A 12,701-nucleotide genomic window follows, 5' to 3' on the forward strand; every position below is an offset into this window, starting at 1 on the left:
TTCACAATATGACAGAAATAGATCTAGCACAGGAACACTCTACTGGCTTATTCACGAAATGATTTGGTAACACTAAACCTCCATGTAAGCCAATGCCCAATTCTGCTTTGGATTGCCTGCTTTCCCCCCTTAGATTCAGCTGATCTGGAGGCTTCATTTTCTCACCTGAATGTCCAAGTTCAGCTGTTCCCACAGGTCATCATGCAAGGTTGACACCTCGCCCTCCAGGTTCTCATATTCTATGGTGCTGTTGGCCAGCGCCTGTGGGGATTTGCAAACAGTCCCATCAAGATACCAACACACTCACTCAGCATTGCCTCAGTGTGTCCTTGGGAGTTTAGAGAAACTGACTGGCTTTAGAAAACCCCTATGAAACCGTTTATATGGATATTGGCCCAACCAGAGTCTACATCGCAGAATGAGGAAAAACCTCACACAAGAGGTGAGACCTACACCACTTCAGAAATGCTCTACTGTTCCTTTGCATCTTCTTAAATGTATTGAGAGGACCAGGAGAGCTCTTGCGTGGCTCTCCTGGTCCACTGGGTAGAATCAGTCTACATTAAAATTGGCATGACATTGGTGCACCAGAGGAGGCTAATGAAGAAGCAATGAGAGCAGCAAGGTTTCGTACATAGTTAAGGAAACCAGGAATTTTCAATTCCCTTTGCCTGTAACAAATGCAAAGCATTTACTTGCAAGCCCATAAGGATATGTTTTGTATGCTGCTGCACCTTCCCAGTGGGTTGAAGGGTATTATTTGTCTTTTCATATACTCTCCTTACTTCATTTCATATATATTTATATGAAATAAAAAAGCAACACAGAGAAAGAAGAGACATGATTTTTGCAATGCTAAAGCGACAGAACACTCAACACCAGGTATCCACTGGCACACACAGCCCGAGAATACAACAAGAGCAGACAGGCCATGCAGGCTCAGTTGGAGGCATTGGGCTCTGCCGATGCAGCCATACTGTTATAGAAGCATTACTTAGTTCTGGGCAAAGTCCACAAAGTACTTGTCCCGATTGGCCATGCGGGCTGGGCAGTGCTGTCTGTATTTCCTTTCAAAAAAGTATCCTGAGCATGGCTGCACATGGTGTGCATGCATAAATAAAGCAATGCTACGATCATAATCAATAAGGGCAGAATATGCCAGCATGTGCCCAATCCACCCTCCCTTGAATTATCCTCCATCACTGAAGGTCCCTGGATATTTGAGATCACTGCAAGAATAAGCAGAAGGGATTCCTTCAATACAGGGGGCTTCTGTGATTACCGTGCTGGCTTGTGACAACTCTACTCGAATATTGATCAGCTGATTCTGGAGGGACTCCTTTTTATGCAGCAGCTTTTCTGGGTAAGCTGGTTGGCTCCCAAACATCTCCAGTTCCTGGTGTGTCCCCATGAGTGCACTCTCTAGACTCTCCTGGAGATGAATACAGCAGGGAAGTAATGTTTTAGAACAATAACAAGAAGAAAAAGACTAATGGTTAGGAGACACATTTTAAAAATGGAATCAACACCGGTTGAAAATAATTGTAAATCTGTATTGTGTTTAGTAAATTGTAAGCTACCTTGAGACTCATTATTGGGGGAAAGGCAGGACATACATGAATTAGAGTCAAAATACTTTAAATTATTTTCCAGAATTTTTGGTTCTCATTCCCCCATTTCTAAAATGCAGTGATCACTACTTTTCCTGCTCTTTTCAAAATGTTACATTAAATGTAACTGAACCATTTTCATGTCACAGAACTAAGTACTAAGAAGTCCATGAGCAGATATAGTTTTCTGGAGATGGAGAAGTTTCCTTCTATACTGCATATTGAGTCTTCCTTATCTAGAAATCTGAAATACTAAAAACCAAAACCCCCTGAAACATTTGCCACTGACTACTTTATCAACTGCCTACTTCTGGGGAAAGGGAGCTGTCACATGTCCAAGGCCCATCAGTGATAACACCTGGAAATGGGCCACGAGCTTGAGTGTAGGGTGACCCCATTGACTTCTGCCTATGTGCAGCATTAATAAAATAAAAAAATTAAGGGGGGGGGGGGATGAAGAAAGTTTAATGCCTTTCCTCACCAACTACTTTCCTAAAAGGGCAGAAAGAGTGCTGACAGCCAGGACCATGTCTGGGATGTCTGCTTTATACAAAATCTTATATAAGCAGAGTCCTCCAACCCTTCGCCATTTTATCTTCCCCCCATCAAAGCTCTTTAAGGAAAAACTCAGTGGGGACTGGATATGTCACTAGCTCCCTTTTACCTCTATATCTCATTAACTATGTAATGTATATGCAAATACAGGTATTTCAAAATCAGAATAAAGTCTGAATTCTGAAAAATTTCTGGCAGTAAGTATTTTGGGTAACAGTCAACTTGTATTCAGAAATAGAAAAAAAACATACCTCTTTCAAGAGAAATCTAGCATTGTATGAAAACATTATTCTGAGATCAGAGGATGGAAAAGAGACTACAACTCCCAGAGAAAAACAGATCACTGCTTTATGAGCTATGACTGCGACTTAAAGGTTTTGTAATCAACACTTGAGTTGTGAAGTGCAAAGCAAGGTTTGAGACAGGTTTGTTTCCTGATATGATGGAAATAGATGCCCCTTTTTTGATGTGCAGAAGCTGGTCTGATAGCAGAACTTACTCCAAACTAACAGCATGGTAGCACCCCTCTCACTACATCTGAGAAGAGTGGACTATAATTTGAGGTCATTCCTAAAATTTGAGATAATTTCTCAAATTATAGAGATGGAGTTGGCAATATCTATTTCCGCATATCTGCCACTGCTACAAAATGACAGCAGTTTGATATTGCTATCTGTCACGGCTCCATCCTATGGAATTGTCTTTGTTCTGTTGGTGAGCTCTGGTACTTTAGTTAAAGAAAGTGCACTAAAGCAAATTAACAGTTAACTTCCTAAATGACAAGTCCTAGGATTCCACAGGATGTAGCCATGGCAACAATAGTGGTATTAAATTGTTATCATTCTGCAGTGTGGATGCTCATTTAATGGAAATATTTTCTTCAGAGATTATTGCTTCTTAAGAAAGGCTTGCAAGGAGGTTCTCTGCTCAGAAAGCTTCTTACAGGGTATGCCCATTCAAAGAGCAGAAGGTAGCTTATTATTTCTGATTTCTTCTGCTGTTTATGATGAGGAACTTGATTAGAACAAGAGTGTTCCCATTTACCTCCTTTAAGGTAGAGTGCCATCAGGCAAGGTGTCTATTGTGTGAGATACCACTATCCCTCAAACTCCTTACCTTCTCTGCACGCAGTTGCTGGACCAGCCTCTCTTGTTCCCTCATCACCTTGTTTTGCTCACAGAGCTTTCCCAGGAGTTTCTGTCATGAGGTAAAGAAAGAAAAGAAATGTGGAGCACAAGATGCAGTTTTGAAGTCCACAAGAGGACACGATGAGGCATTCATTTGCTTTGATGGATAGCAACCAATACCCTCCCAAGCCAGGAGGCCAGTCTCAGCTGTTGAAACTCCACAGTGCGAGCAGGGAAAACTCACAAGCAATTACACCAGCTTGAAAGCACACACAGTGAGTACGAGGGAAAGATGCGACAGGAAAAGAGACAGCACAGGACTGGTGATCGATGGTGATCAATGACACTTGAGGCCTTGCAGCTCCAACTAGCAGCAGAAAAGATGTGCATCTAATGATAAAGAAATGGGAGAAAAGGCATAACCTCCAAGAGGTGGAGGGTGGAGAAGTGGTAGCAGGAAGGGAAATGGAGTGGGCAGACAGACGACAGCCAGGGAGAAGTGTTCTTACGTCTGTATCTTGCTCGCTTATCTTGTAGGTGTGCAGTGCCTCTCTATAGGCTTCAGGGAAATGAGACACCTGCAACAACAAGAACATGTTACTACCACTCTCTCCTCCTTGAAGTTAACATGCCATGACAAGCCCTAGGGGAAATCCAAGACTGCTTTTCTGCTTCATGAAACTGTCTCTCTCTCTTTCCCACATACACACGTTTTCTACTCCTCCAAGTATTTCTCTGATAAGTTTATTTACTTGGGGGAAGCAGACACTGTTACTCTAATCTAGAACCAATGCAAGACAATGTCCTGAATCCTTTGGTCGATCTCAGGTAGAGCTGATCCATTAAATCAATTGCAAGATTGCAAATATTCACCATTCAGCAATTCATTGTATAGGTCTACCTCAACTGGGACTAATATAAGCAGATTCAGGTCCCTGTATATAATTTCCACCATAGTTTTAGGGGCTGCTACTTGACAACTGAAGATACCAGATCCCTGTCTGATACCAGAAACTAAGCAAGGTCAGACTTGGTTAGTACTTGGAAGGGAGACTGCTGTAGGCTACATTTCAAAGGATGACAATAGAAAATTAATGGGGTTGTCAAAAGTCAACATGTGATTTGAGATGCACATTTTTTAAAACTCAACAATTCCTAGGAATCTATCTAACACTTGCGGTCCCTTAAAAACATCCATCTTCTAACTCACTGAAAAAGCCTTCCATATCAAACAGTGAGAAAAAGACTATTTTTCTCTAGCTTAGATTCACAAAATATCAGTTATGCTATTTTTACATGCAAATTAGATGTGCAGCCACTATTACAGCTTGCCAGAACATTACACGCCATCCATCCTACCAGCAGCTTGAGCTCACAATCACAGCAACTGCAATTGTGAGGTTTATAAAAATAAAAGATTTTCCCCACCTCAAAATTTCATTTGATGATAAGTGGAGTGGGGCAGAGTTCCATAAAAAGTGGTAGGTGGAACCATTCCGAAGGGCTGCTCCACATCATCTACTAACACGCATTTAGCTAATAGATGTCCAAGGCTACTATGCCGCATACATGACCAAGTATGGTTGCTGAGCTTTGTAGGCTTAACAGCAGTGGATCTTATGAGCTTCCTGGTGCAAGTCTTTCCATGCGATACAGGGGCCAAGGTCTAAGACATACACACTCCAGTGCCCTCTCAGTATATTTGACTATAGTACCATCAGCAGTAGCCAATATGGCCATGCACCATGCTTGCTGGAAAGATGGGCAACACGCCAGTAGGGGAAAGCTTGATCCAAAATGTTGCTATAAGGGGGTGGCTGATCAAGAAGTTATCCTCAGGAAAATGATAGGCCAGAACTGGGTGACCTTCAGAAGGCTGGATTAAGAAAAAAAAACCTCAACAACCAAAGAAATGGATCTGATTTGCTCTTTTCAAAATGAAACAGTGATGAAGAACTTTACAGAGTGAGAAATAAGACAATCCTTTGATATGACTACCAGTTTATTCTCTGTTCTGAATTCCAAAGTGGGACATATACAGAGCAATGTTTTTCAAGATGCAGCTGTGTAGTTATATGGTCTGAGGTTTTTCCTATACAGCTCCCCAGCTTATGAGCAACTGCTGTTTAATGCAGAGAAAAGGTCAAGGAGGCTTTTTTAGAGCCTTGCCTCTGGCGCATGATTTTAAAAAAATAAAGTATCAAAATAAAATACTGTATTTCCCTCTGTAACAGTGACTTATAGCTAGCAGTGCTACTTACCCAAGAGGGGTGTATGAATATCACAGGAGAACTCTGATTAACATTGATGCAATGCAGCACAGAAGAAAGGCACCACATCAGAAAGAGGGGTTATTGTTTTCAAACAAACCACCTCTTTATAAAAACACAACTGGACCAAACAAAATTTTAACAACCACTCAATAGGAACTACTAAGTTGATACTCTTCTACTGCAAAAAATGCTGGTTCACAAGCATGACCATACCATGCCATAGATACCACTCAATATTCAAGTATTAAATATAACATTGTATAACATAAGACAAGCACCCACCCTCATAAGTTTCAGGAAGAAGTTGAAAACCTGGATATTTAAGCAAGCTTTTGATAATGGCTAAAAGTATCAACCACTTTATCAGACAGGACTTCAATGGTTATTAAAATGAGAATTTATAATGCTGGATACCCTGATCATAGGAACTGGCTTGTGCTAAACAACATTCATATATACACTGTTTTTAGAGGGCTAAAAAGTATTTATTTATGTTTACACTATTGTGCTATTTGGTTTTTATTAATTGATATATAATTGTTGTCTGTGTTATATTCATTTACTGTATTCATTTGTTTTACTGTAAGCCACCCCGAGTCCCTTTGGGGAGAGCGAGAGGGATATAAATAAAGTTTAATAATTAATAATAATTGTTCATTGTTAAGGTAATGGTTCATAACTGAATTACTTGCTTTGCATGTGGAAAGTTCCAGTATGGGGAAAGATTTCTATCAATTTTTTTTTACTGCCAACTGCCTACCAGCTTAGGCAGTTATGAGCTTCATGGATAATGGTTTGACTCAATATATAACACACTCCTATGGGCTTGTGCAATCTATAAGAACTATCAGGAATACTGGTCCCAATAACTCTTGATCATGTACTCAAAAACCAAAGATAAAATCTCCCACTCTCTTTATTGTTATGTATGGGAAGCATTCACAGTTTTAATTATTTTATCTAATTGTTTTATTCCTGGCAGATATGACCCTTTGGAAATCTGCTTGCTTCCAACAGAAAAAAAATGCAGAGCATGGAAATGCTAGTTTTGCACAGCGTTTAGACAGTGTCAATGCTGCCTGAGGGATTCTGGAAATTGCAGTTCAAAAAGCAACATTCCCAATGCCCTTATCACATTTAAAAATCGGATCAAGTCTTTTGATGATTTTAGAATTAACAGAAATTATCTTGGGTCAGTTCACACTGCTCATTTAACAAAACTACTTGTACAAGTTGGTTATTCCTTATCCAAAATGCTTGGAACCATAAATACTTTATTTCTGATTTTTTTTGAGATTCTGGAAAACCTGTATTTGCATATATGTATACAATGAACTATCTTGGAGATGGGATCCGAGTCTAAATGTGATATTGGCTCATATTTCATACACCCCTTATACAGCTAGCCTGAAGGCAATAAATGTTGAGAGTGGTAATTATTTGCTCTCTCATGGAGAGAACAAACCTCCCTGGAAAATGCCAGATTGAGAATTGTTCTAAATCTGAACATTTTCTGATATGTTTGATATTATCATACCAGTTTTTCTTTCTAATGTATTCTGGTGCCTTTACTTTTTTTGCCTTAAAGCACTATCTAGTGAGTATGCTTTAATATTACTTGGTATTGCGCTGCAGAGATATCACTTTCTTGAGAAGAGTTATGATAAGATTTGAAAGCCCCTGTTACATGACAAAGGGAAGCATAAGTTTTACATTTATTCCAACTACTCCTGGCTGGGGTTATTAGCTAGACACTACTATTTACCTAGATATCAGTGTGTGGAGAAGAAATGGCAGTGGTAGTCACTGTGAATTAAGAATCAGCGGGAAACTGAGTTGGCCTATTATTCTCTCAAGTGGGGAGCCCCCCACCACACAGTGTTAGCTTACATTTGAAGATAACCAATATTTTGCTGCAGCTAGATCAGCCTGGGAGCCATGATACTTCTCAGGTAAAAGATCTTTGAACCCAGGGTAATTTGGCACAGCAGAAACCTCAAGTCTGAGTCAACAATTAGAATGTCCTATAAAATATACTACTCTACTTTCTCATACAAATAAAACTATTTAAAGTCTATCTTAAATTCATCCCTAAGTTTGGTCTAACCTGAAATTATTCACCATGTTCTTTTGCAATCTACCTCAGGTATATACAGCATAACAAATTAAGTCAATAGTAAGTACATTTTAGTATTTAAGAAGGTGAAAAACTATGGCTAAATCTTGAGGATTGACAATGGATGGCAGATGGTGGATTGCAAATTCAATGTGATGCAGCTTTTATGATCATATTACTGGCACAATTGCTTAATGTAGGAAATGAGCGCTCGCAAGCCTGCTGAGAAGACTCTCCTTCTGATCCAGTGATTTTGGAGATCCAACCTTATAAATATTTAGCCTAGTTACAATAGAATGTAAACAAAACAAAACAAAAACCCAAAGCTTTCCAAACGCTCTGAAACATGATATTTTCTGCCAATCTGTGGCATACAAAAATTGTCTCACCTAGTGCATGATATCAGAAATTCTGATTCAAAGGCTTAACAGTGGCAGTAATTACGAATGGGTAGTTACACCTCCTCTGCCTTCTTTACTCTGTCTTTAAAATGGATTTGAACTGGACTGCCCTTCAAACAGAAGATACCTTCAGATAGAGGGGAGGATTTTCAGAAAGCATTTCTAAAAGTGGATTCCCACCTACTTATTCTACACTTGAGATGCCCGGACAAAACCTGTTCTACTCCACATATTTCAAAGCCTTGACACTGGAAAGAGAGTTGAGTACAGTGTCCTGACTGAACATCCTAGATGAGGCAAAGGTTTGTAGCTATGTAGTTATCATAGAAAGATACTAGAGACAAAGTTGAAGTACTTTGGCCACATCATGAGGAGACAGCAAGGCCTGGAGAAGACAATTATGCTGGGGAAAGTGGATGGCAAAAGGAAGAGGGGCCGACCAAGGGCAAGATGGATGGATGGCATCCTTGAAGTGACTGGACTGACCTTGAGGGAGCTGGGGGTGGTAACGGCCGACAGGGAGCTCTGGCATAGGCTGGTCCATGAGGTCACGAAGAGTCGGAGATGACTGAATGAATGAACAACAACAAAGTTATCATAGAAGCACATTCTTATGTTGTTGTTGTTCATTCGTTCAGTCGTCTCCGACTCTTTGTGACCTCATGGACCAGCCCACGCCAGTACTGTGGCCAAAGTACTTCAACTTTGTCTCTAGTATCTTTCCCTCCAGTGAGCAGCCGGGCTTTATTTCCTGGAGGATGGACTGGTTGGATCTTCTCGCAGTCCAAGGCACTCTCAGAACCTTCCTCCAACACCACAGCTCAAAAGCATCGATCTTCCTTCGCTCAGCCTTCCCTAAGGTCCAGCTCTCACATCTGTAGGTTACTACGGGGAATACCATGGCTTTGACTAGGCAGATCTTTGTTGCCAGTCTGATGTCTCTACTCTTTACTATTTTATCGAGACTGGACATTGCTCTCCTCCCAAGAAGTAAGCGTCTTCTGATTTCCTGGCCACAGTCTGCATCTGCAGTAATCTTTGCACCTAGAAATACAAAGTCTGTCACTGCCTCCACATTTTCTCCCTCTATTTTCCAGTTGTCAATCATGCACATTCTTATACCTAATCATTTTCCAGAAGTCTGGTACTAATCAATAATGGACATAAACCAAAATAACAATTTTTTTAACCAAGAGCTTTAAGTCTGTAGCCAGGTTTTTAAACATACTTATTGAAAGTATAAAGAGAAAGAAAAGAGATGGGCACAAGCTGGCACAGAGTTTGGACTAAATCCTTTCGTTGGTTCTACTAGAGTGGATCCTCATTAACATGGTAGCTCAGGATTTAGGTAAGTTCCATTGATGCAATAAGCCTATTCTAATTTGGACTAAAAGTATCGGAATTATCTTTCTTCAATATGTAGAAAAGACATGGATTTGAAAATACTACAAGGAATCCTCCCGTATGAGAGGCATCAGTATGTGAAAGCACATGGGTGCCTTCTTGGGCTCATTCATGTAAGAAAGTGACTATGGGATGAGATGTTATATGGGCATCTCACAAATGGAGAGAGATATGAGGTGGTGGTGGGACACTAGGAATGGTTCTGCCATGCAAAAGCAGCTGGGATGGCATGGCTGATGGCAGAGCTGCTGTGATGTCTTACTTGCATGTACAGCTGAGCCCTAGGAGAGGAGCTCTCCACCATTCTGTTCACCATACTGATCAAAGTCTCGCTCTCGCTCATCTGCAGCAGACAAAGAAGTAAAAAAGTCAAGATGCTGAGGGAGGAAGCAGAGTCACTTCAGTTCAGCTGTGAACATTTGTGACCACTCCCCCAACCCACCCCCATCTTTCCACTGCCATGAAACTGGAAATACCTGGACCAGTGCCTCAGCTCTGATTGCACATGGCAAAGGGAATCCCACAGAACTGAAACACATGTCATCAGTACTAAGAGAGATGGCTTAGAGTCAAACAAACATGCCATTGCTTGACTACAATGAACAGGTGGTGGCACACATTCTTTGTTATGTAAAGAGCAGCCGCCAAGAGGAGCAGCCTGAGTAGATCTGGGCTTCAGGGAGTGAGAAAAGAAAATTTGCTCCTTTCCCATTTACAAGATCTTAAAGAAACATGGCCCTGAACCCTTCTCCAGCCAGTCATCTTTACTGGGAGTGTGAATTGATGCGTCACAGTGCTATGTGAACAGAAATAGAAATAATGCAGTCCTTCAGATATTTTGAGATTGCAGCTCTCAACAGCTCAAGATAGCAGAGTCAATGGTGAGGAATTTTGGAACTTGCACTCCAACAATGTCTGGAGAGCAGAATGGGTCTTGCCTATACTGATGCATTATAGAAAAGACTCTGACTCAGCCCAAGGACCTTGTATGTTTCTAAAGCTGAAGTAGAGGCTTGAATTTTTTGAACATTTTTAGATGGGAGGTCATTTCAGAGCAAGCACATGCTCATTTAATTAACAATAATAGATAGATCATTTCTTTAAAATATTTTCCTCAGGACACTTTTGAAAAATCATACACCCCCCCCCCCTCCCCTCAAGCACTTTTAACACTATGGATCCAGGTTATCTGAAGAACTGTCTTCATCCACATCTAAGTATATATAGCTGAACCTTGGCTTTTGCAGATTTGATTATTCATGAGTTTTCCATTAATAATTAAATTGGATTTTTTCTGGGGAGAGTTTTGCTGCCTACTGCAGAACATTGCAAAAATGCATGTAGATGAGGAAATGTAAAGAAAACTAAAAAAAAGTCTAATAACACATAAATGCATAAAATATATGTAGTATACTATTTTGGGTATGTTAAATATGCTAAACAATATTAAACATTCAGGTTTTTTGGGGGGATACCTTGGGGGGGGGGTGTCGATGTCCTGCATCCCTAACCCTTGTGAATATGGAGGGCTGACTATGCTAAGATCTATGTCAGGAATCTTTTTTGAGTGCCTGTCATTGAGATAAAAAAGGCTGGCATGGATTAGAGGCTTTGTCTTTCTAGCCATGGTCATAAGTAGAATTTTTTAAGTACTTTATGTGGGCATGTCTGGATGCAAGCCCTTATATTTTGTACCTTATTTCTCACTTTTTCTCTACACTGCCTTGATAGGGGATAGCCCTAAAAAAGCAACTTTAAATATTCTGCATCAGTGGTTCCCAATCGTTGGTCTTCCAGGTGTTTTGAACTTGAACTCACAGAATTCCTGGCAGCTGGCTCAAAACTACCTCCACCTGAATATGCTCTCTGCATATTCCCAAATGCCAAAAATGGCTGATATTGAAACGGGTACATGATGACACTTTTGGTCATATCAGGCATACTGGAGCAGTACATTGCTGTGGCCAGCTGGGTCATGCCGAGGATCAAATTGGTTCTTGCCATCTCTTCCGTTGCTGATTGGAATATCTAAGGACAAGGGATATCTAATAGGACAAGGATTCCTGCCCCCAGGCCAAATTAGCTAGTGGTAGTGGGGAAGTGACTACATAGAAATTGCATTTTATCTGTTGACTTGCTTTAGTCATCAGAATCTGTTCACTATTTCCTCTGTTCTGTGTATAATTAGATATAGCACCTTATGTCAGAGCTTAGGTTGCAAATTCCAAAAACCCCAGCCATGCTTAATGGAGGATTCTGGGAAGAATAGTTCAAAGAAAACACTTGTTAAAACTTTGGCCTAGGTTACACAGATTAATTCTAGGAGAAAAGTGAATGCATCCAATTGGCTGCATATGCATGAGTGTATCTGTTATAATTGCTCCCAATTCCATAAGGTTTTGTGGAAGAGCAACGAAAATATAATGAATCAACAGTTGCTGAAACAAAAATCCCGAATCTCAAACCATTTTTTGCCGACATCAGTCTCCATTACTCAAGTGAAGTTGATGGGTCTTACATCTCTAGAGGCTCTCACATACAAATGTTCAACACGCTTGCAAACACAAGTCACCAGAGCATAAAAAAACAAATAAGGCCCAGGCAACTGCATTTGCTCAGCCTACTTGAAATCAGTCTTTTTGAATGGAGTTAAGAAAGGAGAGTGAAGTTGATGGAAAGACTCAATGATTTTGTGGTTTGTTCGTTTTAAAAATCAGAATGCGACTGGGGAGTTTTTAATAGTCTCCTCTTCCCTGGCTGTAGCCCAAAGCAGACACAGGCGTTTTAGCCATTACTCTACTGATGGGGGATTTACAGACTCCAAAGCCATAATGAGATTGCCTTTGTAGCAGGGCTGTTTATTGAAATACAGGCTTTTTGCAGGCTAATATCAGACATCCATCAGTGCTTGCAATGGGATTTCCTTTTTATTTCCAACTTCATCTTTCTTGCTGAAGTTTTCCCGAAAGGCTTTTCCTTCACTCTTTAAGGCCCTAGGCAGGAATCACCAATTGAGCCTACAACAGGCAAGGGAGATTGCTCCATTTCATGTCAACCGTTATGGGGGAGTTTATTTGGATTTGTTGCTTCGTTTTATAATTACAACACTTAATTGAGAAATTTCACTTTCCTGGGAATATTTGAACAAAATTGTGATGTAAAACACGGTGTGCATACAGGTTGAACATACCTTATCTGAAATACTTAGGACCAAA

At 40.4% G+C, this 12,701-nt stretch overlaps 1 protein-coding gene across 17 annotated transcripts in view; it reads right to left on the minus strand.

The window, feature by feature from the left end:
• Positions 1-12,701, minus strand: part of PLEKHA6 (pleckstrin homology domain containing A6) — a 258,135-nt gene that overhangs the window by 29,249 nt on the left and 216,185 nt on the right. For 14 of the 17 annotated variants that reach the window (XM_060772985.2, XM_060772987.2, XM_060772988.2 and 11 more), the window contains 5 exons: positions 9,749-9,829; positions 3,802-3,870; positions 3,282-3,362; positions 1,283-1,432; positions 166-261 (listed from right to left, as the gene is read on the minus strand). In XM_060772985.2, the coding sequence (XP_060628968.2) occupies positions 166-261; positions 1,283-1,432; positions 3,282-3,362; positions 3,802-3,870; positions 9,749-9,829 (477 nt within the window). The remainder of the gene's footprint in view (positions 1-165; positions 262-1,282; positions 1,433-3,281; positions 3,363-3,801; positions 3,871-9,748; positions 9,830-12,701) is intronic. The other 3 variants (XM_060772989.2, XM_060772992.2, XM_060772991.2) reach the window with 2 other exon arrangements.

The sequence above is a fragment of the Anolis sagrei genome, chromosome 4 (genome assembly GCF_037176765.1).
Source record: "Anolis sagrei isolate rAnoSag1 chromosome 4, rAnoSag1.mat, whole genome shotgun sequence".
NCBI classification, from domain to species: domain Eukaryota; kingdom Metazoa; phylum Chordata; class Lepidosauria; order Squamata; family Dactyloidae; genus Anolis; species Anolis sagrei.